This window comes from Tuber melanosporum (assembly GCF_000151645.1).
Source record: "Tuber melanosporum whole genome shotgun sequence assembly, scaffold_105, strain Mel28".
Classification (NCBI taxonomy): Eukaryota; Fungi; Ascomycota; class Pezizomycetes; order Pezizales; family Tuberaceae; genus Tuber; species Tuber melanosporum.
Window position 1 is genome coordinate 195,410 of NW_003298761.1, and position 25,460 is coordinate 220,869.

The 25,460-nt window shown below is 49.1% G+C and overlaps 6 protein-coding genes; 2 read left to right on the forward strand and 4 right to left on the reverse strand.

Annotated features, from left to right (window-relative positions):
• Positions 1-5,999: 5,999 nt before the first annotated feature.
• GSTUM_00000152001 (uncharacterized protein) lies at positions 6,000-6,838 on the reverse strand (the record flags this gene model as incomplete). XM_002835372.2 has 1 exon in its annotated part: positions 6,000-6,838. The coding sequence occupies one exon, from the start codon at positions 6,836-6,838 to the stop codon at positions 6,653-6,655; it is 186 nt and encodes a 61-aa protein (XP_002835418.1). The 3' UTR covers positions 6,000-6,652.
• A 6,874-nt stretch (positions 6,839-13,712) lies between these two features.
• Positions 13,713-14,374, forward strand: GSTUM_00000153001 (uncharacterized protein). XM_002835373.2 has 2 exons: positions 13,713-13,944; positions 13,999-14,374. The coding sequence occupies exons 1-2, from the start codon at positions 13,843-13,845 to the stop codon at positions 14,221-14,223; spliced, it is 327 nt and encodes a 108-aa protein (XP_002835419.1). The 5' UTR covers positions 13,713-13,842; the 3' UTR covers positions 14,224-14,374.
• A 198-nt stretch (positions 14,375-14,572) lies between these two features.
• On the reverse strand, positions 14,573-14,917 carry GSTUM_00000154001 (uncharacterized protein; the record flags this gene model as incomplete). The annotated part of the gene is made up of 2 exons (XM_002835374.1): positions 14,573-14,650; positions 14,732-14,917. The coding sequence occupies 2 exons, from the start codon at positions 14,915-14,917 to the stop codon at positions 14,573-14,575; spliced, it is 264 nt and encodes an 87-aa protein (XP_002835420.1).
• A 221-nt stretch (positions 14,918-15,138) lies between these two features.
• Positions 15,139-15,873, forward strand: GSTUM_00000155001 (uncharacterized protein; the record flags this gene model as incomplete). XM_002835375.2 has 3 exons in its annotated part: positions 15,139-15,238; positions 15,296-15,626; positions 15,711-15,873. Exons 2-3 carry the CDS (start codon positions 15,607-15,609, stop codon positions 15,871-15,873), a joined length of 183 nt encoding a protein of 60 aa, XP_002835421.1. The 5' UTR covers positions 15,139-15,238; positions 15,296-15,606.
• Positions 15,874-15,881: 8 nt separating this feature from the next.
• GSTUM_00000156001 (uncharacterized protein) lies at positions 15,882-17,559 on the reverse strand (the record flags this gene model as incomplete). XM_002835376.2 has 5 exons in its annotated part: positions 15,882-16,756; positions 16,820-16,860; positions 16,939-17,034; positions 17,098-17,309; positions 17,362-17,559. 5 exons carry the CDS (start codon positions 17,557-17,559, stop codon positions 16,110-16,112), a joined length of 1,194 nt encoding a protein of 397 aa, XP_002835422.1. The 3' UTR covers positions 15,882-16,109.
• Positions 17,560-22,674: 5,115 nt separating this feature from the next.
• Positions 22,675-23,886, reverse strand: GSTUM_00000158001 (uncharacterized protein). XM_002835377.2 has 1 exon: positions 22,675-23,886. Exon 1 carries the CDS (start codon positions 23,753-23,755, stop codon positions 22,838-22,840), a length of 918 nt encoding a protein of 305 aa, XP_002835423.1. The 5' UTR covers positions 23,756-23,886; the 3' UTR covers positions 22,675-22,837.
• Positions 23,887-25,460: the final 1,574 nt, after the last annotated feature.

The following is a 25,460-nucleotide window of genomic DNA, read 5'->3' on the forward strand; positions in this document are numbered from 1 at the left end:
CGGGTCTTACGTGTTTCGACTTGGACAATAGACTTAAGAGTGATGCCGATGCCGGCATGTTTGTGTGATAGCAGTAGGGTGTCAGTCATTTCTGCTGGTTCAGAAAGAGCACTAGGCCTCAGACTGAAGTTCTGTTATATCGCTTCTCCTAATGGAAGAAGTATGATATCTTAGATAAGAAGTATGTGAGGAGGACGCAGCAGGGTGCTAGTCGGGGTAGGGTACGGCCGGTGGCAGCAGCCCAAGCATGGCGCTAACCGGCGGTCTTGTGTATTTTTCAACCTTGTACTATAAAGCCGGTTTTTTTTAACTTTAAGTATAGGAAGCGGGCATTTGGTGTTTCGATCCCCGCGAGTTATTGGACGCTCCGATCTCGGAGTGCGGGGAAATATCGTGATGGGTTTTCCGGGTACTGTGCGATTCCCAGGGCGGAAAGAAGAGGATGGCGCCTGGCCAGCCATTCAGAGATGCAGTATTGGAGTAGATGTTATAAACGGGGAGGCTCGGGAACTTCCAAAACGTAACCATGGCCATTTCCATGGCGTGTAGCGCTCGAATGACAATACTAGTACGGTATCTAAAAAGCAAACACTTCGGTGGGACCTTTACTTAATGATTTCTGCGACCGGGCTCACTGCTTCGAAGCCTGAGACCATCACCCACGGCCGCTAGTAGGATTTACTGTGCAGTGCAAGCACAAATAAGACACCAATGACTCTAGCAATAGCCCCACTGATACCAGTCTAAGTCCAGTCTAACCTCTCCCCACTGGCTACGAGCTTGGTAGATGAGGACCATGTGCATGTGTAGTAATACTAGTCTCAACAACAGACTTTGGGCTAGATCGAAATTATATCTACTAGCTCGATTACGGGAACACCAGTACCAGTGTCATGGTATCCCCCCGCACCGCAAGGTGCTTCTACAATGCTTTGAGGTCCTTTGAGGATAGTCGCACCAATAATCCTTGTATATACAAGTACCATTACCGGTATTGCAGTGTCCGGGAGGGATCGAAGATACATTGTTGCAGCAGAAATTCGGCAAACAGTATCAGCACATGAGTCGAGACCACCGGGATATATCTATTCTTATTTTGCAGCCCTGAGATTCTTCCCCAGAGCTGGTCCGGCTAGTTGGGTTCTGAAATGTTGTGCTGTACCCATGGAAGGAACATCCTGCATGATTGATACCCCGGTGCAGACCTTTAAAAAAGGAAAGGGAAGAATAAAATGATAATTCCAAGATTGCTGACCGCGGGTTCCACAAAAAAAGTTTGCGGGGACAGAAGTGCTAGTAAGAGAAGGTCTAATATAAGAACCCCTGTTTCTCTACTAGGAAAAATTGTGTATTCACATTCTATATGCTACCTTCTAGATCCCCCATACGATATCCTTCCCTAACCTCCCCTCGACGGATGCCCAATACGATATATCATACCACAAACCCTCTCCCTCTTGTCAACTGGTGCAAGGGCGGAAATCTGAGTACACCATATTGCGGTGGCCACACCGCGCCCTCAGCCAAAGAGAGAAAAACGATAGATATCATACGTTGTGAGATTTGTCGGTGCCCTTGACAACCTTCGAGTGACGTCTTGTGTTGTGCTGACACTCGCGTTGCCGGTAGCTTGTTTCTCGGGTTGTTGGTGGAATGTGATATTGTGGCAGTGCACTTGTACTCGAGATACCGGCACCTCCTCGACTTTACTATCCTCATTTAGATGAAACATCGCCAGCCAATTGTGTGACCGGGGGTTATCTGTTTTCACTAAGGTCCTCGTACCGGCATGGTACTTAAGGCCAGGGGCTTTAAACAGTCACTGGCCCAGTTATGGTGCTGTACAAGCCACAGCGGATACGAGGTGACTCAGCCATTGGCTCAGTCATTGACAATACGACGTGAAAAGCAAAAATGTCAACTACCGTATGATACCCCAGATATAAAACATATAGACCATGCAATACTTTCCCCCTCCTTTCCATCCAACGAGAAGTCTACGAAATCCTAAAGCATAGGGATCTAGGATTTCCACCACGTACCTCAAACCCCCAATTTCAACCGCCGTCAAACTCCTACGAAACCGCAATGAGTGAAGCCCCAACCGGGCAGGTCGATAACAATGCACCGCCGGCTCACACACCTTACCCACACACCCTGACCTTCGACACGTTTGTGAAGCGCTACGTTCCGGCCCTGAAGGCGGCCAGCGAACAGGAGCAACAGCCTCCTTTCCCCTCTAAAGCAAGGCTCATGGGAACCCTAAAGTTGCATGGCTATAACGCGACAATCGTACTATTCCCCTCTATTCCCTCCCTTTCACACTCAACCCATTGCCCAGATTTTTCTCTACAAGCTTATCGAAGGCGGTAGAGCGGTATAGGGGAATTAGAATTAATTCGATGAAATAAAAATTGTAGATGTTCCGCAACGATGATCGACACAATCCGGTCTTCCAATCACGCAACAGGGTAGTAACATCCCAGGACGCGGGACCGATCCCTGCACTTCTGAACGGCAAACCTCTACATCTACTCGTCGATAAGATAATGAAAATCTACAACTTGGGGAAGGGGCAGCCAGACACCACCCCATTCTCCGAAATCATGATAGCTGGCGAGGTCGCTGGGCGCGACATCTACAGGAATGTCGCCATCAATCGACTTCCCAGGTTCTTCTGCATTTTCAACATCAGGGTGGATGGGGCGTGGGTCGACATGCGCGAGTACAAGGACGTGTCAATAGAGTCCGAGCGCATTTTCAACATCATGAAATGGCCCACGTGGGAGGCGACAATCGATTTTATGGAAGATACGACGGAGATTTCAAACTGGCTGTATGAGATCACGAAGAAGGTGGAGGACGAATGCCCCTTTGCAGCGTCGTTTCTGGACTCCAGGGGGAGGAAAATATCCGGAACTGGGGAAGGCCTGGTCTGGACCATGATACCGTTCGAAGGCGAAACCTGGCCAAGCGATTGTACGACGCTGTGGAACTTCAAGACCAAGGGGGAGAAGTTCGAGGTCGTCAGCCGGATCAGGCCGACCACGCCCAGGGACCCCGACGCTATCGGTCTTGCTACAGCGTTTGCGGACTACGCCATTACAGAAGCTCGATTCGAGCAAGGGGTCGAGTACCTTAGGGAGGTGGGAACACTGGAACATGGCCGGAACGGCAGGAGGAGTACCCCCCAATTCACCAAATGGGTGGAGAACGATGTGATAGAGGAAGAATGGGAGAGAATGGTGGAGTTGGGCGTCGAGGAAGCAAAATTGAGGAGGGTAATTGCTGAGCGCGCAAGGAATTGGTTTTTCGGCTACCTCGATGAAGTGCAGTCGTAGTGCTCAGGCGCTGCCACGGACACGCAGTGGGGACGAGATAATTTCTGCCAGTGTCCGACTTACTTAGTCCCTATGTTGCGCAGATCTGGAATGGGTCAGAGCGCTGTTGGCTTGCTAGTATCATCATCGGATAAATAAAACTAATCGCTTCATTATGGCCACGGTTTTTGTACGTAGATCTATCGCAACTAGCGTTTTCTTGGCAATTGAGACTTGCTAGTTGTAGCTCGTAGAAAACACTGTACGGACAATATGGGGTTCATCCAATTGCTAATGTGAGAAAGGAAGAAAAATATGGATCTCGATTCATGTGAAAGTTCAGTGAATGAGCTAGCTGCAGATGCCAGGGTAATGTAACAAAACCACACTATAGAGTACTATGGTTTGTTCGTACACAGGGCCGAGTGTCCGATAATCCAGGATTCCAAGCTTTATTTTGATGGGCGTGGGGGGAAACAAAACCGTTACTTGGAGGGGGGATTTCGACGCCCTAAGGAAAGTTTCTCTTATCCAAGTCACAGTAATATGTTAATTTATTCACCGTGGATTCCTCTGTTGGCCCGCAAAGGAGTACGAGGTCTTTCCGGAGCGACTGGCGTGGTACAACCAGCTGTGATGCCGCAATCCGCACATATGCAGTGTTATAATGATGTACAATCAATTCCATCTCCACACAACCCACAGAACCGGGAACAAGAAAGGAACCAGAGAGGAGGAAGGAAGGTAGTATATTGTGGGGTCGGGCTTAAAGAGGTGCGTCTGACTGACAAAGGTGTGATTTGGGCGACACCTGTTTTATAGATAATATTATGATAGCTGGGTAAGTTAATCGATCACGCCCTCTCACACAACGCAACTCGCAAGGGTAATGTGTGGGGGAGAGTTGTTTTTTTCGCGAGAGGCCGAGAAGCGCGGTCTGGCTTCCCAGTGTGATCCGCGGCATGTATCATACGTTCTCGAGCAGGGGGTGTCGAGGCCGGAGTTCCTGGAGGTTCTGGTGCTAGAATTTTCCCGTGCTCTTGCATCTGCCTTGCTTAGGTATATTATAATAGAGGTTTGGCAGGGAACTATATTATTCTCCCCATGCAATACCGTGGAGTACGATACTGCTAGTGCGCCGGGCGTGGGTTGGGCCGCTAGGACTGTTTTGGCTTCTTTCTTTCTCTTCTCATTTTTTTGGAGGGTGAAGGCGGAAGAACAGCTCAGGCTATCTCAGTCTCAATAAGCTTTGAAAGAGGTGTTGGATGTTACCCTATCGATTTGCAAATCACTCATTCCTCAAGGGAACTATGATACTATTCACTTCTTCTTAGTGGTACTGTATAAACCAAGGAAGGAACAAATAATTCGATTCATTAAACGGGAACAGCTGTATATATAACGTTCTAGATCAACTGATGTCGTTCATATTGGTTTTATTATAATCCAACTATCAAATGATAGGTTGAGGCTCCCGCACGGGAGACTTACTCCTAACTTACACGGTAACAAACACCCTATTCCAACTCCGAAGGGAGCGAAATCCCAGAGCTATCCAGGGGGGAAGGACGTAATACTAGAACCCAAGCTATACGGAGAGCGCTCCGCGCATCCCTCGACTAAAGTCTTATCTCTAGAGATAGCACGAGAGAGGACATCCCACCACCCACACCCTAGGGCAACACCCTCTATCACTCGTTATCCCCCCCGCTTCCGAAAAGAAGTGCTTCCTTTCGTGCTTAATACCCAGCGTAATCTTGCATGCAATTGCAGGGAGGTTGGTGTCCGTACATTTCAAGTATAATGCATGCTTGACCACCTGCATGCTATGCTACGCATGGTTGGTGGTGATAGCAACACTCAAATAGAAGGCTGATCGTGCGCAAGGAAAATCGGTGGTGGATGAAGCACGACTGTTGTACACAAGTGGTTCTTGTGTTCTAAGAGAACCGTGTGTGGAAAGGAGTGTTCAATATTCGATGTACATGCTCAAGAGAGACTCAGAGAGAAAGGGAGGATCCCAGCACTGCTAAATACAAATGTGGTGGTCGAGTACAGTACACCAGTGTGCATTACCCAAAACAGTCCTCCCGGTGCATCAGACCTCACTGTGCCCCAACCTAATACTGATATCATCCCACGATGGGATTGCTCTATCAGGGGGTTGGTCATCGGGTGCGCCATGCATAGGGACAGGTATGATAAAGGCACATCTATGAATTATCATAATATGAGGCCAACATTAACACCCTAAGGTACAGTACATGTGCGCTCGCACAGCATGAGAAAAACAATCCAATCGTCTTGTGACTGAGTATGATACGTTGTTAAGCCTATTGCATTGAAGTGCCCTCTCTGTGTTCCAGGGACTGGCGCTTGATTTATTGGCTGAGGGTAGTATCATAAGCCTTGGATCTACTATACGCTATGGTTCACCCCAGATAGACCTAGTTACTCGGGCTCCGTCCGGATACGCAGAGGGGGTCTCGTGGCGATACGCTATGATAAATTAGATGGTGACCTCACCTTCCGCTCAATCGTGACACAGGCTCTAACCCTAAAGCCTAAAGAGTCCGGGGGGACATGTAACTCACACGCGGTTACTCACTTCGGACCCTGCAAACTCCTACAAGTGATACGGTTGTCGCTTGCATCATCGTCACTAACTTGAAAGTCGGACGCAATGCCCAAAACGGGGCTACCATAAGTCATTTAATATTATACCATGGTGCTCTAATAGCTACTAACAGAATTCATTCATCCATAGAGAGATAATCAAAGTTAGAAGGTTGGTGATATAAAAGAGCAAAGGACACACAGGCCCGGGCGTGGGTAAGGTAGGATTTAGAGAGGGTCACATCGTCTGGTTCCCATACCAGCATACTAATAAATGTGTAGTAGGAGTGATCAGTGTTTATAATTCATCCCTCGAGGGGGTGTCTTCTCCAGTAGGGCATCCAATGTTTGGTGATGATATGTTAACTTTAGTCCCAACACTGGGTAAAAATCCCAAGCCTAACTACCAGCAGTACAGGTATTTTCTCTCTCGATGGCGTGATATTAGGAGAGGTATCTAGCTGGCTCTGCGGCTAAGATGGGAAGAACCAATTAACCTTCACGCAACTACTGGTATCAGCAGCCCAGTGGCCCAATTCTCACTCATAATTATTTATGATAATATGATATGATACTACCCAACCATCCATCAAGTGGGGCAGGAAGGGCAACAGGCTTACCCTATCGGGATTAGGAAATCGAGGCTCCTAGATTCTCGGAGTAGGCTCATAGGGCAAAACCCGTCCTTCTACGAGGTGTGAGAACAGCATCGGGCCCTAGGCCAAAACACCCGAGTGTGAGGACTGCGATCCGCTAGGTAGCGTAAGGGAAAAAAGGAAAAAAGAGACAAGAATTGAAAAAGAAAAAGAAAAATTTTGTTTTGACTTCTTTGGTTTTTGGAAGGGTGGTTTCGAGTATGAGCTCTGTCGCGGAGATCGGTGAACTGGTCTGTAGGAGGCCATTTACCACGGAACCACCCTCTACATCGCCTGAGTTACAAATCGGCTAGATTCTCAAAAGAAAGAAATAGGTAGATAAATCGAGTGTGGATAAATTTTTTTTTACTAGCGAAAGGTAAATAGAGTATACTATACTAGAGTGAACACAGCGGATCTCAAAACTCTACATAAAGTTCTCTGAGAAGTTTATCGTTCAGGGCAGTGCCATAGGGTTGGCACCAAGTGGTGCTTGGTGACGGACACGAGCCCGGTTGGGAGGACCCCATGATCGAATAATCAAGCGTTTCTCGTAGGGTAGCTGTTGAATGGCAATCGTTCCTTTCCACTGACGGTCCAGTCATTAAACAGCTCTCCCATCTACAGTCAAACTTATTCCCAGCACCCACCTACTGTGGCGGGCCCCATGGGTGATTCATACCCCACCGTCTGCCCAATGTATCACGGAAATCTGTGACTGAACCAGATCCCCCTTCTACTGCGCCCTCCTACAGAGCCCGGTGCTGTTCCTGCCACTGTCCATCGCACGGGAGAAGTGATCCCAAGACAATGGCTTTGAAAAGCCTGAGTCAGTCCGGCAGAAAATTACCAGCCGCCTACAAAACCCAGCAGTACCCAGCAACCGCCAGGTCGGGTCTTGACGTACCCCAAGTCAAAGTTAAGGGATTCCCAAGCAATAAACTCTTTCTTCGATAGATGCTATTACAGTGCAACTTCTTGATTACCAAGACGTATGGGTATGGATAGAGCGACCGGCCACGACCGAGAAATACCCCTGATGGAGAAAATCGAGCAGATCAAGAGGATTCTGCTTGGTCATGATCTGATCGTATCCATTACTCAGAAGTGATGCTTAGGGAGTAGGGCAGTTAAGGCACGATTCCTTCCCAATTATAACCTGTTGGGCACTCTCCATGGTAGATTGCACAATTCACGGAGAGGGATACATGATATCAGCAAGCATCAACCAGAGTCTACTGGTAAACACTATCCGGGTGATCACAGGAACTCACTCGTGTTGATTTTTCGTGCCCCAGCCAATCACCATCGTTTCGCTGGTGTCATATGACTGTGTCACAGATCCATGAAAGGTTGATGACAAACGATAAGCATTTTGAAAGCTGTTTACAAGCACTTCACGCTTTCTATAATAAACTTGTTAGTGCACGGATATATGAGTAATAGTTCCCGACCGCTCGGTCAGTACACATGACCCCTACAGATGCACACCCAAAGTGAACAAATAAATAGCTAAACCCCAGCAATTTCTCATTACTGATATGGTATCGCTGTTGCTGCTGTAACCACCCTTCCCAAGTGAAGGAATCCTGGAGTCAGCAAGCAATGACCAATAACTTATCGATAAAGTTTCTCGAGAATATCCCTGCTGATGGCGCCATATTGACTCACCGAGGACCCTCCCCGTTCGCAAGAGAATGACTGGTTTTCGTCATTTCCCACCACTACCCATATATCCGGCGAATATTCTGATGTTCATCCCAGTTACACACCCCTTCCGAGCCCACCTCTCATCTTCTTTACTCTCCAAATCCGCCACCCACATCCATGAAGTGCGAGACAAGACAGAGCGATGCCCAATTGCAAGATCCTTGAGTCCCCTCCCTAGGCTCCTTCCTCGCTTCCGGTACTCTAGACGTCCGGAGGCTTTGGCTGGGATTCAACTGTGTGCTGTTTAATGTAGCACTTGGATCATAAACCCTCTGCGACTCGGTGGCTCTCCAGTTCTCCTCGCTCCGTAGGCTTGAAAATCCCATCAAATTCACCTCCTCCCTGCTGATGCTCTCTGTGTGAATATGTGGAGGGGGGTTGGTAGTGCTCTGCTCATAATGTCGCAAGGCTTGTGAAACGGGCTGATATTGTATACTGCCAGAAATTGGGCGGAACCTCGGAAATTTGGTGGTGTGCAATAGCAGTCCGTTTTACAAACGTCACGACATTATGAGTAAGGGTATTTCGTATATTAGACTATGATAAGCGTGAGACATCGGGAGGACACACCTGCATGAGCCCGCAGAGTAATGATTCTTCAGTAAGACAAATGCACCACGACTTCCATATCCTATGCCGGTACTGCACTTGACGGATATCAACGTGGGAACTCCCACTACGAATTACCATATATCTGCTTCTCGTCGAGTGCAGAGAGATGCCCACGCCGAATGTACCTGTGTAGTATAGCACAGTCTAGACTCCCTCCGTCCTACCCGTGCACAAAAAAAAGGTGACCGGCACGAGGACCCGCGCCTCGTGCCGAACACTACAAAAAAGAAAGACGAAAAACAAAACAGGGGCCTAAAGTGGAGTGGACGGTGATACAAACTCTTAGGAGGAGTATCCCGGTACGGTAGTGGAATGGAAATCCACGCTATAAAGAAAGAAACCCTTTGGTAATGGGGAAAACGCACTACTGCGCGCAACACGAAACCCGCGAAGGCAGCGTGTACGTTTTTACTCAAGCCCTTCCCACACTTGCCGTTTTCGAACAGAGCATGAGGGCGATCCCACGCCCCGCTCTTGCCCCTCCTCTCCTCTCGCGAGGCCCTCACGCTCTGATCTCGGAAAGCTGCGTCTTTCGTGCAAGTCTAACCGTCCGGGTTATCTCTACACAGCGCCCTGCATGAACCCCCGCGCACAAAATTTTGCATATTGTACCTAGTTATTATACGTTGAAAAGGGTTCCATTCATATTTCATCACTCGGTGAGAAAAATTGTATAGCGTGTGTGTTAATTTCTCGTTGTCCCGGGAGAGAGTATCGGGCGCCCTGAAATATACTGCCTTATGCCGTGCAGCAACAACCTCTCTAGCATCGAGATTCTTGTTTATAATGATGAAGTGAGCTGCCTAAGGCTTTCAATTGAAAGAAAGTGCGGATTTTTTTCTATCGTGAGTTACACATATGTGCGGGGTTTCTCCATCAGTGATGCATATTTGTAACAATCACCGCGGTGTTTACAGTAGAGAGAGCCGCTGCCATACGGCCAGCCCATCCCTGAGCTGTGAGGTCTAGGCCACCTACTATCCCGACAATCGAACCACTCCTGGGGAGCCTGGCTAGGTTAATTGTGCAGTATTTCGGGGGGGAACTAGAGGGGATGATCTGATAACGCTTCCGCGATCTCAAACGTAGTATCCATAGATCACGGCCTCCTGCGGGAGTAACCTCGCGGACCCATTTCGCAGCTGCTGCCCCGCAGCCCCCGTCCTGCCTTCCGCGCCAGATATAAGCAAACCCCCAGAGTGCTGTCGGGGGAATTTTTTTGCGTGAGCCGGACCAATTGTATGTCCGCAACAGCGAAGGTGCCGCTCCCAACGCCCGTGCCATGCTCAGCCATATATTCCCCCCAAATACGTACAATCAGGGGAGAATAATGGGGGAAATGTCACGTACCTAGCCTGCTTAGGTGCAAATAGGGAAGGAGGATAGTACTCTCGAATGGCTCTAGCCAAAACAACCTGAAGGTATGATGAATCGAAAGTTGCCTAGTCTTGCACAATACCCTCCCGAAACCTCGCATTACTTTCAGAAGAATTTTGTGCGAGGAAGGATTCAAGCAAGCCTTTCTCCACCCTGCGCCCTCCTGCTTGTATCTTGAAAGCACTCAGAGGTGTAATAGACCCAAGGCGGGTTACAAAGTGTGTACGACAATCCCCCCCCCGCGCTGCTAGCCGGCGTACGGAAATGAAATTGGTGCAATAGCACATCCCGGGAATTTCGGTCCGAACGGGCCCAGTATAATTGTGCCCCATCCGTGGCAGTGAGGGAATACAATATGAGCGCCTGCGCAGGATCTGCTCCAATCCACCAGGCGCCGAGCCCCCCAACAGCCATTCTCCCCAGTCTGGACCACTCAGTAAACACGAGACCCTAGACCTCGAAGCCCAGGAAAAGCGCTCTCCGCGTGATCGGCCTTTCGCACAATGGTGGGCTTCACGATTGCTCCAATTCTCACTACGTTTTTGCTAGGGCGCTAAGGCCCCGGCGGTTGAAGTTAATATTGCCCGTTTGAGACCAAGTGCCCAATCCGGGTTTTCCAAGCACAAGGCTGTGGTTTGAAAAAGCAAATAGGGCGTAGCGGTTTCGGAGGTAGCAAATCGAAACTCAAATTCCTGCGGAGGGAACCGTTTACTCTACGAACTTCGCACCATGAGCTTATTGACTCGCCCTGGCAACCCTGGAGCCTCCTTGTCTCTGCTAGTTCTCTCCGCGGTTCTGCTTGGGTCGCTCTATGTGATAAGGCTGATGGGTCCGCCACACCAGAAAATATTTGAAGGACGGTTACACGCCAAAAACAAGGAATTTTCGCACATCGTTATTAATTGGGAATTTTGCATTGGATTAGACGAGAAATTTCTAAAATCTACTAGAGAATGTAGGGGATTCTCGGAGATAATTGGGGCAATATCCACGCAATGTCCCCGGCGACGATTAATCCAACGGAAAAACCTTTGACGCCCCTCCCGATGAGGAGGAGGATCTGATATACCCTGCAATGCCCTCTTAAGCTAACTTGGGGAAAAGTAGTTTTCTCCCTAACCTAGATAACAAGCTTCACTTGTGCATATTGTGCACCGAGCAACCCCAAAAATCATTGTCAGCGAGTTCTGGTGTGATAAGGGTAGGTATTGGGAATAACTAATCCTTTCCAGTAAGATAGAGGAAAATTCCCATGACAGCACACAAATCAAATATCCTTAGGAAACTAGAATCTTACGTAGCGCCGGGGGGTAACGAGTATTCGGTGGGATTCCCGTTAGCATGATGTGATCACCTGGCTGGCTGCCGGTTGGGTTTTGGCACGGTCTGGGACAGACCACTGGCACTGGATCTGGCGAGCAGCAGTGTTGCCCTCCAGAGGCAGTCTCCCGGTCCAAAGTTGTATCAGGCGAGTAGAGCACAGTATGCGATGGGACGGCTCCTGCCGCACACTTGTGCTAAAGGACTCGGATGATACAAGCACGCCGAAGATGATACCCTAGTTGTGTCGGGCACATTAGGCCCTTGTCGCTATCCGAGAGGGCATTCTGAGGATATGATATCTATACCGGTATGATATTCTGTTGTTCTGAATAACCCTGTTTCCTCGGTGGGGCAGGGAGAATGGCGTTGCCCCACTATTCACTTCACTCCGTTAGTACTCCCATCTCAGGTTCCCCCCACCATAGCCTGCTCAACCTCCATGCGCAAGCAGCAGCGAGGTAAGACAGAGGTTGGCTTTTGCCGAAGGATCGTGCCATACAGTACCGGTATTCTAGAAGCACAGTAAGGGGGGGGTCTCGGTACTCGAACCGATTCAGGCGTGTTTCCGAAACAAATCTGGATGACAGGTCTCAAAGTCATGCCGACACCGGGTGCTCCTAGAAGCTAGTGAGGGAGATAGCGCCCGATATCCCCACGTAAAGTATTGTAAACTCTTTCGCTGTCTGTAGGCGGGTGTTTGTTCTCTCGTTCTCCGCTTGTTTGGGGGGCTGGTCAATGAACAGAAAGAAGGCGGCTCAGTGGGTACTGCGCCGGTGCAAAGCAGGTACAGTACCTGGGCGGCCAAGTTTTTAGGTGGCGCCTACGAAGTAATACCGCATGTCGCCAGTTGCCTAGAGGCACAGTGCTGTACAGTACAGTACTCTACTGGCGTGACCCCCACAAGGCTCTAAGATCAACAATTCTCTAACCAACACCAACACTGGGCTAGGGAGTCCACAAAGCCACTATCAAGCACTCAGAAATAGAGTAATTAATACCAGCTCTCTTTCAAGGGGGGTGTCGCGGAGCTTATCCTAAGAACCAACCTCCAAGACAGCTTCCCCAGGACGAGGCTACTCGAGTATATTGTTACCCAAGCCCCCACCAATAAGTTTCCAGCTCAGAAATAAACAGATCATGCTTAAAAGCATATACCGGTAGATCTCGATGGAAGGCCCACAGATATAGTGGGATGGGTATCGTATTTTGACATTTCGAAGCCCTATATTAGATGGTGGAAATGGATGTTGGAATTTATTTGAGAATGCATATCTGCGGTTCCGATGGTGGAGAAAAATATTCTGTATCCATCTCTGGAAAAAGGCCGCTACCTGCTTGAATCGTCTCATATACAATAGATAGTCGGTAGACAATAGCGATGCACTCCACCACCCCACACCACTCGATACAGGTAGACTAGCATCCCCTCGATCTATGCTCGAGCGGGTTGTGAATGTTGAAAGTCTGAGGGAGGAGATATGGACTAGTCGAAGACCCCCGGGAAAACCGGGCTATCCTAACCCTAACCCTACATTACATCTACTACCGGTACGTATGATAGCTTGTTGGGAGAAAATACCGGTATGATACTTGTATGATACAACACAGTGCCGGTACTGTTCTCGAAGGCTTGTCTCATAAAAAACATGTTGTCGGACCAAGAATGGGAATCTCAGTGACCGAGGCTTTCCGTGCCCAGTAAAAGCACCTGTCGCTGCCCGAGTAATCGACTATCCAACCACCCGGTTTCATGACCCAACACCGATCCGATATGATACAAGAAATCCCAAACAAAAACCTTCACCCCCCCCCCCGACCATCCATTCATTCATCAAACACATCTGGCCTACTACACATCACCACAAAACTTAATTGCAGCCTCTCACAGCCCCCGGATCTACCTACCTACCCTCCCCCCTGCACAGAGCCGCACAGAGCCGCACAGAGCCCCACAAGAGCCTCAATCCAGTATCCCCGTCATCATCTTCTCCCCTACGATCACCGCTTCTCCCACCTTCCCCCCACCATCTATCAACTGGCAACACCTCCCAAATCCTATATCTCCAATGATCCGTCACTCTCTCCACCGCCTCCGTCCCAAACCTATCCTCTTCACCTTCTCCCTCCTAACCCGGACAAAATCCCACCGCCCAACCCTCCCCCTCCTGTGTGACGCAAAAGTCTCTTCAAGACGCTTCTCCCAGCCCTGCAAGCCTCCGGCCCAATGCGTTCCACCACAACTTCTAGAAATGCACGAATACCACAACGTCGCCGACGGAAGTCTTGAGATACTATACAGAGCATTTGAAGAGTTGACGGGGGATAGAGACGACGTTGATGTTGAGTTTAATGTTTGCCCCCCCCCCCTCTCTGCGGGAGTGTAGCGATTGATGGTGGGAGGATAGTCCGGCGTACTGACATTCGTCCACCCGAACGGAACCTACGTTATCAACAAGCAGCCCTTTAATAGGCAGATATGGCTGAGTTCCCCGGTGAGCGGACCGAAGCGGTACGATTGGAATTGCAACGATTGGGTGTCGGCCCGGGATGGGAGTCGGATGAAGGATTTGCTGGGGAAGGAGGTCGGGATCAAGGTCGGGTTTGTGGGGTTGGATCTTATGAAATCATAGATTCTTTCTTCTTTTCTTTCCTTCTTGCTTTTCTCGCTCTCTTACCCATTGGCTGTCGTAGCCTTTACCTTTCGTGCCCCGGAAAAATTCGGGCTGCTCTACTAGAGAGGAGAAAAACCCAATATGAAGCGAGTGAGATTGTGCAAGTCGATTAATTTTCAAAAGCTTTTTTATTTTTAGAAGCCGTTCGAACGCCCCTGAGCACAGTACAACCTAACAAGAAAGCAAATACAGTAGCCACCCATGACCCGCCCATCCAAGCCTGCATTACCGATACTAGCATAATCATCCCTCATCCGACACTGCCGTCTCACCAACATTCACTCCAATCCAATCCCTTGAATCCCACTCACGCGGAAACCGCAACCGCAACCGCTGCCTCCATCTTCCCCTTCAAACCCTCCTTCTCCACTCTCGGTAAATCACCCTAAAAACCCACCGCCATCCACCGCCTCAGCTCCCATACACTCCGCATAACAAACACAAAGGGGAAGAACGCAAGACTCACAGCCTCAAATATCACCCGAATCATCAAGGAACAGCTCGGACACACCGCGATTTCCTCCCCATCGCGCAGGTCATCCAGCAGAATTTCGAACCTGTCACCGCACGGACAAGGATATGTATATAGGCCGCGGTCCTTGTCGAAGGTCATGTCTTCGATTTCTATCTCGTCGTAAATCGAGTCTGTCATGGCGGCGGTTATGGTTGCGGTTGGCGGTGTGAAGTTTGAGGTCAAGCTAAGAGTAGGAGGGGTGGGCGCGGTTTTTTTTGTCAGATGCCACGTGCGGTGGTTGCTTGGCTCAGTATCGTAATGCTTTACCAGTACTTGAGTGCTTGGGGTTGCCAGTGGCAGGGTACTAAGTTTAATCCACCCCAAACTTACAGCAGTGCGGCGGTATGGCGCCTGTATCTGGCATAAAGCATGATATCTGAAAACGAGGCAAGCTCCATCCTTGCTGATGGGAGGCCGTCTAAACATAGCCGCACTCTCAAATACCGGTACTCATCACAGGTACAAGTAAACTCTCCAACCCCGTTCCCAGCTACACCTAACTTACCGGTATAAAAGTACAAGGCTACAACTACGACCACTAAATGAACCCCTCTCACTATCCCACCACCCAACAACAAATGTACGAACCCCAACCCCCAATGTCCGCCGCCCCCACCGCCATTCTGGGCCCCGCGCGGGAGGGGGGAGAAGACGTGGCGAGACCCACCCCCCCACCCGGGAACGTGGACTCCGGGCCGACCTCATCGTCGGATTGTCTGCACTTCCTGAACACCTGCCTCACCGGCGCCGTTGCGATGGGGGAGGGCGTGTTCGCGTGCTGTGGATGCTACTAGTACTGTTCACCGTGTAATTGATTTGCGATTGTGATGGGGGGGGGGTTGCTGTCGTGTGTTCCCCCTCTCCTTCGGCTCCTTCTTTTGTATTACGTTGGTGGGGAGGGGCGGGGGAGTGCTGATTGATTGCTTCGCAGAGCGTCTACTCCCGGACGGGCACTACTTAACGGAATTGACCGGCGTTTAGAGTTTGGCGGGTGTCTAAGGATCGACGTTATACCTAGAGAGTACCTACGCCTTGCTGTGCTCTGTATAGTTATGATATGCGGCGCTAGTCAATGCGAGCTCAACGCGATATAGAATCGAGATGGCATCAATTAAGACATTATATTGGGCCGGAAGTTCTCCCTTTAATAGACCGTTCGGAAAGATAGGACAAACGAAAAGGAAACAAAAGAAGGCAAAAAAACGAAGCAAAACAAATGAGATCGCTAAAACAACCGGAGAATAGAACAAGAAAAATCCCCCGGACTAAACCAGCCCGCTCAACCGATTGACCCGCTCCAGCCCTGCTCTCATGACTCCATTTCTGGGGTTCACACGTCCCCCCTTTCTCCCGAGGCAGTATGTCTACTGCTCGCGCAGCTACTGGCGGCTGAAGACTCGCAAATTGCCTTATAAAAACACCCACTCAATTCCCCCAGTCCATTAACCCCCGGGGGGCCATCGTCCTCCAAGGTGGCCCTGTCCGCCGATTCCACGCTCATCTCAGTTTTGCGGTGAATCTCCAACCCAGGCTCCACCGCACTCTTGTCGACCAAGGTTGCGTCTCCGCTCTTTGACCCCCCCACCTGCCTGGAGAGTGGCGACCCGCTGCTTCCCGTTCCCGCGCCCACGCAACGGGCGGTTGCAATTCGTGCCTTTGACCAGGCCCTCTTGGTGAGCAGTTGCTTAAGCATTGGCGCGTTGCCGACCACTACTGCGACGAAGGTTTCCCGACAGGCCCACGCTGAGACGGTCCTTGAGTTTTGGGGATCGGTGAGGGAAAAAACGCAACGGAGAACCGCGGCGGTTATAACAAAAATACCTGCGCTAAAGAGGAGAACAAGAATTGCTTTTCGGCGCCAGGGAAGAGATGATCGGATCAATAGTGGCAATGGAAGCGATATAAGAAAGGCATCGGTGAGGACGTTGAAGGATAGGACGGTGAGGTAATATACTGGAGATTCGATGCTGCAGTTCGCTGCTGTTTAGTCAGTTAACTGTGCGAAAGTGCGTAGGCGAAATAAGTGAGTGGCTGACGCACATCCCGGGTCTGGATATATCTGCCAGAGTTTGTGCCAGGGTCTGGTACCACCACCATCGTTAGTTAGAGAATCATGTAGAGCTAGAGGCGGGGTGAAGTGTAAGGCTAGAACAACGCACCGACAGGTCAGGAACAGCACGAGACATATGACAAAATAAGACATGCCCACGACAACGTAAGCTGTTGTGATCCAAACCTGCCTTCTCAACCCTACTCTACAGCCTTATTATTAACTCAACCTCAAAAATCACACGCATAGAAGAAGTAAAGGCACATACGTTATTCTAGCAAAAAAGAAAACCATGCACAGCTTCAACACCCACATGGCACCACTGTAAGAGAACCACCCAACCATAAACATTTTCGACCCAAATACTCTCCTCTGCACCTCCTCCTCACTCATCCCCGCTCGTTGCGCTGGCGAGAGATTGGAATTCCCGCCATAGAGACTGACTAGATGTGACATGGTGGATTCGATCCCGTAGATAATCTGTCTGATAAGTCAGCCTCGTTATTCTCACAACTTCTGGAGAACCACCAACCATAACCAGAATCATTAACCAGTCATCCGGTTTGCTGCCTTCCACGCCCACCATCTTGTACCGTGTTACCAAGCGGGCTAGAATTACGGATACGCCCAGAGCGTACAAGGTCCACCCCTCTACCAGCACGGGATCGGGTCCACCTCTACGACCACTGTCTCGAGCCCGCAAGGCTGCGAATGCTATCGTTGGTGCCATACCAGGCGATTGAATTCTCCCAGTTCGAAAAGAGGTTTGGGGGGTCTGAGTGTGAAGGGATTATTACTATCATAATATGTAGACGATCCTCTATCAGCCATGGCCACTGAAAATACTGAGGCCACTCGGTGTTGCGGCGGTGGTGCTTAATTTCGGTGTTAGAGAGGCCATGCTTGTAGAAGTTTATCCCGGTGGGATTTCGTAGCGGTGATAGTGGACTCGAGTCAGCCAAGAATGCGAATGGAGATATCGTGAGCGCGATTCTACCTGCAGGGTGGAATGCAGGTCAGAAGGCAGAAGGATATTCAGGGCATCCGACACACCACCGTGAACCTGCATCGTCTAGGGTTCCATTCGCTGCCGGGAGTATCATACCGGTATCATAGAGTATTATTACTTGTAAGTCATGACTGAGTACGAGTACCTATTGTAGCGCAAACCGCCACCCCCACTCGTTTAATATGAATTGGGTAGCAGGTTGTGCGTAGCCTTGTCCGACCCGGTTAAATATTTACCCTATTCGTACACAAGAAGTGGCAAAAAAAGTGAGATATCCCTCGCAACATCGGATCCACTCTGCTCCAAGATGAGTGTTCCATGTCGGTGGGTGGCATTTTCATTAGGCGATTCTGCTGCTGTGAGTGAGGCTGCGAATTGCATCAGTTTATGAGGTTCAGCCCTGATTGACCTGCAACAAATGGTAGTGGCAAACGCATCGCCTACGAGCGGGTAGATTGTCTGTTCCAAGATGTCATTGCTGCATTTCATCCAGTACCGGACCCATCCGTCCTTGTTTGTTGTCTCACCGGTAGTTGTCTGTATGCTGAACCCTTGTAGTGTTGGAATCTCGTTGTATTACACCAAGCAACCGACGCGGGATTGCGTGGGGCCGATTCTTACACAAGCATGTATGAGAGGAACCGTAGCATCGACCAATCCTGACTGTGGTATAAATTGAATATTAGAATTGCCATGTCTGTTGGGATTATCAGCCCTATCTTGTGAATTCACTATTCGTTTCATAGAGGCTCGGTGCAGCGAGTTATTTTTGCCATTCCCGTATCAAGCGGAAAATTATAGACATGATCTTGGCGCCAGGTTCGTCAGCACTTTTTGGAATCCAGAGTCTAATGAACGAGTGATTGTTGGTGTATGGCTTTAGGTAAGTGAGGGGATAGAAGAATGAGAAATGACTGATAGTCTTATAAGGGGCTGGGTAGTTGAATGATAAAGAACATATAAGGGATACAGTCCAAGTTGATCTCATTGAGGGAAAAATTCATCTTGAAAAAATCAATTTAACCATATTATTATACTGTTATCATCCTCTGATGAGCTTGAACACGCGTTCTAGTGAACCCTCGTCCCTTAAGCGAATAAGAGAGTTTTCTCCCCCATCAATCATGCACGCACCTCTATTCTCCCACCCCTTAAACCTTTCCCCCCATCTCCCTTCCAATCTTGTGCTCTCTTCCACATCCCGCCGAGAGCAATATCCTGCCGAGAGCAATATCCTGCCGAGACCAACATCCTTTGGCTACTTATACACTCTAGCTATCCTGCACACCCCCCCCCCTAACCCCTATACACTTCCATCCTCCCGTACTCCCGCACCCCACTCCTCTTCTCCTACTCCGTCTTCTTTAAACTTTCCTTGTTAAGCAGCAAGCATATAACCTCCTACCATTTCCCCCATTTCAACCACCACCTTCACTATATATCTCCGAACTCTCATTTATTTGTCGAAGCTAGCGTTATAAAACAAGCTTTACAACCGAAATGGAAATTACCAAAGATTCCTCGCCTAATCAGACTGCTCAGCTGGGTATCGGGAAACACAGTTCGGCCCGGAAAGCCTCCTTTAACTCTATCAATCCCGAGTCCAGTGAATCCTCTCAGGGAGAAAGTAAGAGCTTTCTTGATTCCATTATTCAAAAGAACCTTCGTGATTTCTTGGCAGGACAGGCTGCCGTGAGTGCAGCGAAAGCTGCTCCATCCAAGTCGGCTACAGAAGCACATTTACCGGTAAAAGATGCAAGTGTGGTTGGAGAAAATTTTACTGGAAATATGGTTGGAAACCCTAACAACATTTTGACCAGGACTGGGATTGGTACCTCTCCAGAGGATATGGACTCTGACCAAGTTATCTGGGACACCGATTCCTCCCATTGTATTCAAGATTCGGATGGCGATATAGTACTTGGAGATGCTCCCGATCATTTGCTAGACAAAGCATCAGATAAGGAAAACGGATCAATCCAACACACTATAGTCGAGCATCATGATGAAGGCTCCCAGGAACCTCAATCTGAAGAGAATGCTCACTCGCTTCAGAATGGAATATGTGGTGTCTGGGAGGGCTCCGAAGAAGGAGAAATTGGTTTGTTACCCAATCAATAGATTATGTGCCGTACGCTTATATTTCTCTTCCAGTAGAATTAAAGAGAGCTTTTTGTGGTAGTGGAGATACTATTTCTAGGAATATGACGGATTCACCCGCGCATACCAACCACCACAAACCTAGCTATCACGAAGCCTACATTGTACCCCCTCCTGCTCCCGACATATTACCGAAAAGACCCCTTCGCAGGCCGGCTTCCGTTTGCCGCTTGAACATTCCCCGCGAATTGTTAGCAAACTTACACCGGGACCCACGGTTCGACCAATACTGCCACGCATGGATTAACCGTCCAGACTTCTGCGGCCGCGGCGATGAGTGCTACTACGCACATATGTACCCCCCTGGAACAGTAGAGGAATTTGGAATCACCACGCTCGATATCGATGCCAACGGTGCGGTTTTGAATGGGCAGGATGCGGGAGTCGAGTTGAGAGAGTCAAGATGGTCTCGCTATTTACTCCCAGGCCGTGAGGAGCGTACACCCGGCTGTTATGATCGTATCTGTAAAGATTTCGAGAGAAATGCTTGCAGACGGGGAGCAGAGTGTTGGTACCAACACTCGACCGATCCGGGTGCTATTAGACGTCGACAAGGTGTTTTTTGGAAGAATAGAGTTGATAGCAAGCTTGAAGCTATCGCCAATTCTAATGGTTCTTTCGGGAGACCCTACTGGAGAAACAATTATTCCCGGCAAAATAGAGCAGTTAATAATATAAACTATTATCGATCTCCGATTGGCAGAACTGGGACCAGTCTGTCCCGCTCAGAAGGGATGAATCCCTCTTACAATCGTCAAGACTCCTTCAAGACGGGTTTCCGCTCGGTTACGAATCGGGAGGAGGAGGCGGCAGTGGCGAGTTGGAATATTACCGCGGACAGGAACGCCAGAGAGTATGCGGTCCAGCAAGAAAGGCTTAGATATCTTAACCAAGAATCGCAGAGACGAAGAACAGAGAACATTTCGAGATGGCCAACTACCTCCGACTCTGAGATGATTAAAAACTATGTACCGAAGCCTAAACACTCTTTTTTTAACATGAACCAAGAGGGTTTTAGTTCTTGTCCTAGGGAGAATCCGTTGGTTAAGTGCGATAGCAATAAGCCGGTTGATGGGCAGGCGACCGAAAAGGCCGATGAGGGGGTCTTAATCTCTCTGCTCTGATAGGTAAACCAGCAACGGACTCCTATGATGATGAAAATACTGATGTTTGTTTAGGAGATCCCTGGTGGCTAATTCCAAGTTAGGGTGAGTGTAGGTGGTGGAAAAGCACTTTCTAATGTTGTTATACAAGTTCTAAAAATTATGTTAAAACATTTTCCTGCTTTCTCTAAAAATTTTTTTTTTTTTCAAAGATCCAATTTGCTTTGATTCTCATTTTCCTTCCAGCTACATATAGCTTCCTGATAGGTGACAGGTTTCCAGATGTTAGTTTGTGCCAACGATGAAATTTTAAAATAACAAGCTTGTATTTCCTTTAAAGAAATTGTGGATAGGTCAGACCTGTACTGTATGATACTGAGCAGTACTATTTGGTTGCTTTATTGTGGTGATGTTAAATAACCAGGTTGACAGCGGAGAATAAATGTAATATTTGAATCAAGATTGTGTTTGGCCAAGGTCTGTTATCTCAAATTAATGGCCCCATCACTGGCAGGTGGGGACTAACCCAACTCGCGCTCTTTGGGTAGAAATACGCTTGGTATCTGGAGGTGGAAGAATGGTATGATGGCAGGACCACGAAAACCGAATGATTGCAGCCATTTATCAACAGCAACGAACTCACCCACCTGCCACATGCACCGATAAACCAGACGAAGAACAAAGAACAAAGAACAATGGCGCTGCTGCTAACCAGCAGAAAGGAGGTGTCATAGTAAAGAAAGCAGAGGCGCAGTCGGGAAGGTTAATTTCCATCCACAACATGCCGGAAAACAAGGCAAAACAAACAAAGTGGGGGAAACAGGGGGGAAAAGGAAAAGCCTGAATGCCATTTCTTGGATTGCCCCCACCGTGTACAGTAAGTATGATACCGGTATACCGAAGTGGAATTTCCGTGCTGCTTTATTTGCGGAAAGTTTTCTGGTTCTGGCTTCGCGCACGGGCTCTTTGTCTGGCTCTCTGGTTGTTCACACCATTTCTACTATTACGCTTCCAATGGCTGGCTGTCTGGCTGGATCTGTCTTGGGTACGTCCTCGTTGTTCACTTTCGATTACAATTCGCTGGTCAATCGCCCGCCAGTGCATGCTATATCGACGTGCTGCTATAGGGCGGTTTGTTCGCAAGTTCCTGGGGGTTGGTGGGTCACGATTTGGACATGTCTTTGCGCTGTTTGTTGTGTGCGGGATTGGAAGGGGGAGGGGGGGTTCAGGCGAGGCGGGTGGAGCCGGATTTTTGATATCATGTCAGGAGGGAAGTTTGTGTTTGCCCGTTGAAAAGCGTGCCTTCACCGCTGATGGATATTCTTTTCAAAATTCTTGAAGGTTTGGGGGTGGGGGGGGGAGCAATACAGCAGTGGAGGTATCCAGCCATTTTGGGCTCCCGGACTGTAGGGGTAGGAGGTATATTGTTTTCTTATTAGTGTTGTTGGGTGTTCTGCTGAAAGCAAGGATAAGTTTCCTCGGGGGGGTCACTTGATGGATGAATTAGTGCTCGGTCGGTCTTGGGATGCATTCGAACAGTGCTAATTTCACTTGGAACCTCCTAAAGATGTGATGAAGTGATATGGTACGTATATATCATTCTACTATTACACTATTCTACCCATTCCCAAATGCTACAGTATGCTATGCTATGCTAACAAAAGAAAAAATGAAATGCAAAAAATGAACCACGCTATGCAATGCAAAAATGCAACCAATTAGGAACAAACCGCCACCTAATTAGAGATCTCGACAATAACCGGCCCGGCAACAATTGTCTCATCCGAAACCTTCTCCTTCCCATTAACAAGCACAGCGTAACTCTGCCCATTAACCCCCGCGGGCACGACCACCTCAAAGTGTCCAAACCCATCCGAATGGTCATCCACAAACACCGCATCGACGAATATGGGGCCAGTAACGGTCAAAAAGGCAACGCTGAGACCGTCTCTCTGGGTCTTGACCCCGGGCGCAAGCGAGATCTTGCTCCCGGTCTTGATCACGTGTCCGTCACCACCGGTGTAGTTCTTTGCCAGCGACAGGGTGGGGAACGCCTTGAACGGCAACTGTGGGTTCTCCGGCGGGCAGGAGGTTATGAATTGCGATGCGAGGGAGAATACCTGGTTGAAGTCTAGCGGGACGTCGAACGGCTGGGGCACTGGGTTCTGGTTTTGTGCGGCGCGGATGAGACTGCTGTGGCGCGCTTCTATCGTTAGGATGCTGCCCGCGGCGGTCAGGGTGAGTTTATCGGCGATGCTGGCGGCAGCGCCCAGGTATGCGGTGACCCCCACGCCCTCCAACACGCCGGACACGAGCACAAACTCTTCTGGAGTGGTGACGGGGAAGGAGTAGGTGCACGGCTTAACGGCCGGGATACCGGCGGCTGCGAGGGCGGATTGTAGGAATTGGACGTGTGTCTTCTCATCCGATGCTATTGTCTGCAGGGTGGGGAAGAGGGTGGGCGGGAAGGCGGAGAAGGAGGAGGCGCTGGAAAAGTTCTTCAGACCTTGGGTGTAGAAGGCATCCTCGAGGTGTTCCAGGGTTAGGGCGTAGTTTAGGATTACACCGTCGTTTATGTGCTCCCTGGTCGCTAGGGGTGCGGCGTTGGCAGCCATGAAGCTTGCAGCGAGGGCGAGTGTGGTAGGGAAAAGCATTGTTATGGTGGAGATGGGAATGAAAGGGAATAAAACGATATATGCAACGCTATGCAGTGGGTATGATAATATTATAAGAAATGAAGAAAAACAGAAAAGGAAGAGATGGAAATGCACGTATGAGGTGAAGGCTGATGGAGTGAATGAAGAAGAAATCCCCATCAAGCGTGCTCATCCCATTATATATACAACCCCTCCTCCTAACAACCTGATTGCAAATAGTCTACACACGAAGCTCAGCCCCCTTCCAAACAGATGCACCGCAAGTTCTCCAACATTCCAGACCACCCTCCATCCTCCATCACGGTAGATGCGGCGAACACACTAAGTCGAGATGATATTTTTCCATTGGGGAAAAAAGAAAACTCCCCTCCCAATCCCTGCGCCGATCACCCACAACACAAGCGCCACCAAAAATAAGACGGGATGGAACAAGACAAACGCCAAATTTAAGCATGTTACAGGGGCAGAAGGGTTTGTGAGTTCACAGCCTCAGCGTTTTGCCCTGTGTTGTTGGTGTGGCGCTTAATTCTGGACCACTCAGAGACGGGGGGGGGTATTTCGCTCCAGCCACCTTCTTCACTCGAGTACTCGTACAGACTTTTAACTTTATTCCCATTTACCGGTTGCTGGCTTTTGCCGGTGTTGGACTGCACCGTGGCAAACCGGGGTATGGAGGGCAAGGATCGATCTTTAGTTGAATCTATCCTATCTTGACGTCGGCGGGAATCGTGCACTTTGTCCCCGGGTTTTCAGGGAAAGTGATGCGTGCAAGGTGGATTACAGCAGTACACCAATGCCCTTTGTATACTTATCCACGTTGTGCACTAAGAGGAGATTTCCCGGTGGGTTGGATACTCGTACAGTACGAGTACGAGTAACTTAGACTAATTACTGTTTTTTTTACCGGCGACGCCACGGTGGCTAGGAAGTACGGGTGTACGGCTCTCGAGTTGCGGAAAGCAGGATTATCAACTCCGTGCGCGTACCGCACTTAACTCACCAGGCTGCGATAGCACCGAACTATCATAATCATAGATACTGCGGGCGAAGTATCGTATGGATTAGTCTTCGAACATGACCGGAATCCGGTGAACTCGGGCGGGTATGATAAAAAAAAAATGATAACTATGGAAAAAGGTGGAACCTCGCCGTTGGCCACAATCACCGCACGATAAAACCGCGAAGAAAATCTAAAGGATAAAGTGAAGACGGGGAGGAAATGGGGAAAATGGGCGTATGCATATTTTTAGAAAATTTTCACGATACAATATCATACCCCGGAAAGCCCTTAGGACTATGTCTCATCATATTGGCCCCTCTCGCACTTATGATAAAAGCAGCAGGTATGATACCGGTAGTTAGTCTACGTTTGGGCTGGTTCATTGCACCGAGAAGAATCTTAACCAACCAATATACTATCGCTTACTGATAATCCTTGGGGGGATTCGTGTTTCGGAGCAGAGGCACGGGGGAAGGAAAAAAGTGTGCCGTTCGTTCATGGCAATGTGAAAGCTTTGTAAGGTGTATCATATCTAAAAAGGGTTTAGCGCTGAGCGTGGTTGGTGCTTTTCCTCCCACATGATATTTCATACGAGTACTTGTACCATGGTCGGGCAAGAAGTTTTGGAACAGTTATTTGCGGTTAACCAGCCAAATACATCCTTGTCTGTTCCGGTTAGTAGGTTCCTACCCTGGTACCGGG

Bases quoted from the DNA above. Each gene is read 5' to 3' on its own strand.
- GSTUM_00000153001 (XM_002835373.2), top strand. From the start codon at position 13,843: ATGCACGAATACCACAACGTCGCCGACGGAAGTCTTGAGATACTATAC. The intron at 13,945-13,998 runs GTTTGCCCCCCC...GTGGGAGGATAG, and splicing joins ACGTTGATGTTGAGTTTAAT to TCCGGCGTACTGACATTCGT.
- GSTUM_00000158001 (XM_002835377.2), bottom strand. From the start codon at position 23,755: ATGCTTTTCCCTACCACACTCGCCCTCGCTGCAAGCTTCATGGCTGCC.